General features: G+C 42.3%; 1 protein-coding gene across 1 annotated transcript in view; it reads left to right on the plus strand.

The window, feature by feature from the left end:
- The first annotated feature begins 997 nt into the window (after nt 1-997).
- LOC107115165 (zinc finger protein 721-like) overlaps nt 998-2584 on the plus strand; it is a 33041-nt gene continuing 31454 nt past the window's right edge. The window contains exons 1-2 of the mRNA XM_015416797.1: nt 998-2194; nt 2360-2583. Of these exons, the coding sequence (XP_015272283.1) occupies nt 1197-2194; nt 2360-2583 (1222 nt within the window). The 5' untranslated portion in view covers nt 998-1196. The remainder of the gene's footprint in view (nt 2195-2359; nt 2584) is intronic.

Raw genomic sequence — 2584 nt, forward strand, 5'->3', positions numbered from 1 at the left:
TTAACATCATTTGTTTCCCCGGGTGTAGTTCATAATACTCTAAAACATTAATTATAGTTCTAATATTGTTTTGAATCCTTCTTTTAGGTAGAAATCCTGACTGATCTTTATGTATTATCTGTATTAGTACCTTTTTCAATCTATTACCCAGTATTTTTGCAAATAATTTATAATCTGTGTTTAGTAGTGAAATCGGTCTGTAATTCTTTATTTCCTCCTCGTCAGAGTTAGGTTTATGGATCAGTGTTATAACAGCTTCATTCCAGGAAGGAGGTAGTTTATTTGATTTAGGAATGTTTTGTAATAAATCTTTAAAGGGGTTCAGTATCTGATCTTCGAATATTTGGTAGAACTCCATGGGAATCCCATCTGGGCCTGGGGATTTTCTTTTTCCCTCATTTTTTATTTCCTCTGTTATTTCGCAAATTGTAATTGGGTCATTTAATATGGCTAACTGTTCTTTATTGAACTTTCCCTTTTCCCATTTTCTCTGATAGTCTTGTACCTCTTATTAAAGAGAGAAGCTTGAAGGGGAAATTAAAATGCATGATCGCTGAGCTTGAGTTCATTCAAAGATTCAGAACAATGGACCCCCCTCCCCTCCCAGGGCAGAACAGGGACATAGGATTCTTATCTCACAGGTGCTAATTTTCTAAGCAGTTCTCCTCTGTTCTAATCCAGCTAATTGCAATGTGCTTGCTACCTCTGTATTCCTGAGTTCCTTTTTTGAAGCACCCCTCCCACCCTCTGGCGGGGATATAAACACTGAGAGATCGCCATTCTGATTCAAATATGACAAAACGATGCCTTGAGTCGGAAAGCTTTTACCTGAAAAACCTTGTTAGTCTTCAGGTGCTCCTGGGCTCAACATTAGATGTTTGTAGAAAGTGTCATATCCTCACACCAGGTATCCCTTTCTTTCTGCAGGAGTTATGTGGTGGTCAGCGAATGGAGCAGAAGAACCCCGACTGATGGGAAAAGAGGATGCATATTCAGATGTGATAGAGAAGTCTGGATATTTGAATGCACCAAGGAAGGAGAAGGGAAAACACCCACCTAAAGGGAGGAACAATTCTGGTCTTTTGCAAGGGGGTTACTCTCTACGGCAAAATACACGTCAAGGAGCCAACAGGGATGAGCGCACTGCAAGGAAGAAAAGTTTCACTGACATATCAGTTATTAATATTCACCAAAGGATGCGTAACAGAAAGAAAATATATAAATGCCGGGAATGTAGAAAAAGTTTCAGGCAGAGAGCGCACCTTACTTTCCATCGAAAAATTCACACAGGGGAGACACCATACAAATGCCTGGAGTGTGGGGAAAGGTTCAGTCAGAGTGGCTCTCTTACTTCCCATCGAAGAATTCACACAGGGGAGAAACCATACAAATGCCTTAATTGTGGGAAAAGCTTCACTCGGGGTAACACTCTCATCTCCCATCAAAGTATTCATGCAGGGGAGAGCTTATATAAATGCTTGGAATGTGAAAAAAGTTTTAGAAGAAAAGATGGTCTCATCGCCCATCGAAGAATTCACACAGGGGAGAAACCATACAAATGCCTGGAGTGTGGAAAAAGCTTCAGTCAGCATAGCGGTCTTACTACCCATCAAAGGATTCACACAGGGGAGAAACCATACAAATGCCTGGAGTGTGTAAAAAGCTTCAGTCAGCATAGCGGTCTTACTACCCATCAAAGGATTCACACAGGGGAGAAACCATACAAATGCCTGGAGTGTGGGAAAAGCTTCAGTCAGCATAGCGGTCTTACTACCCATCAAAGGATTCACACAGGGGAGAAACCATACAAATGCCTGGAGTGTGGGAAAAGCTTCAGTCAGCATAGCGGTCTTACTACCCATCAAAGGATTCACACAGGGGAGAAACCATACAAATGCCTGGAGTGTGGGAAAAGCTTCAGTCAGCATAGCGGTCTTACTACCCATCAAAGGATTCACACAGGGGAGAAACCATACAAATGCCTGGAGTGTGGGAAAAGCTTCAGTCAGCATAGCGGTCTTACTACCCATCAAAGGATTCACACAGGGGAGAAACCATACAAATGCCTGGAGTGTGGGAAAAGCTTCAGTCAGCATAGCGGTCTTACTACCCATCAAAGGATTCACACAGGGGAGAAACCATACAAATGCCTGGAATGTGGGAAAAGCTTCAGTTGGAGTAACAATCTTATCTCCCATCAAAGAACTCACACGAGATAACCATATAAATGCCTGGAGTGTGGAAAAAGTTTTGGAAGAAAAGATACTCTCAGGTCCCATCAAAGAATTCACACTGGGGAGAAACTTTAGAAATGCTTGGAGTATGGGAAAAGCTTTGGTTACAGTAGCAGTCTTGCTGTCCATCAAAGAATTCACACAGGGGAGAAACCATACAAATGCCTGGAGTGTGGGAAAAGCTTCAGTCAGCATAGCGGTCTTACTACCCATCAAAGGATTCACACAGGGGAGAAACCATACAAATGTCTGGAGTGTGAGAAAAGCTTCCGTCACAGTGGACACCTTGATTCCCATCAAAGAATTCACACAGGGGAGAAACCATACAAATGCCTGGAGTGTGGGAAAAG

Source organism: Gekko japonicus, unplaced genomic scaffold (genome assembly GCF_001447785.1).
Source record: "Gekko japonicus isolate JY-2015 unplaced genomic scaffold, Gekko_japonicus_V1.1 scaffold2942, whole genome shotgun sequence".
In the NCBI taxonomy this organism is placed as follows: Eukaryota; Metazoa; Chordata; class Lepidosauria; order Squamata; family Gekkonidae; genus Gekko; species Gekko japonicus.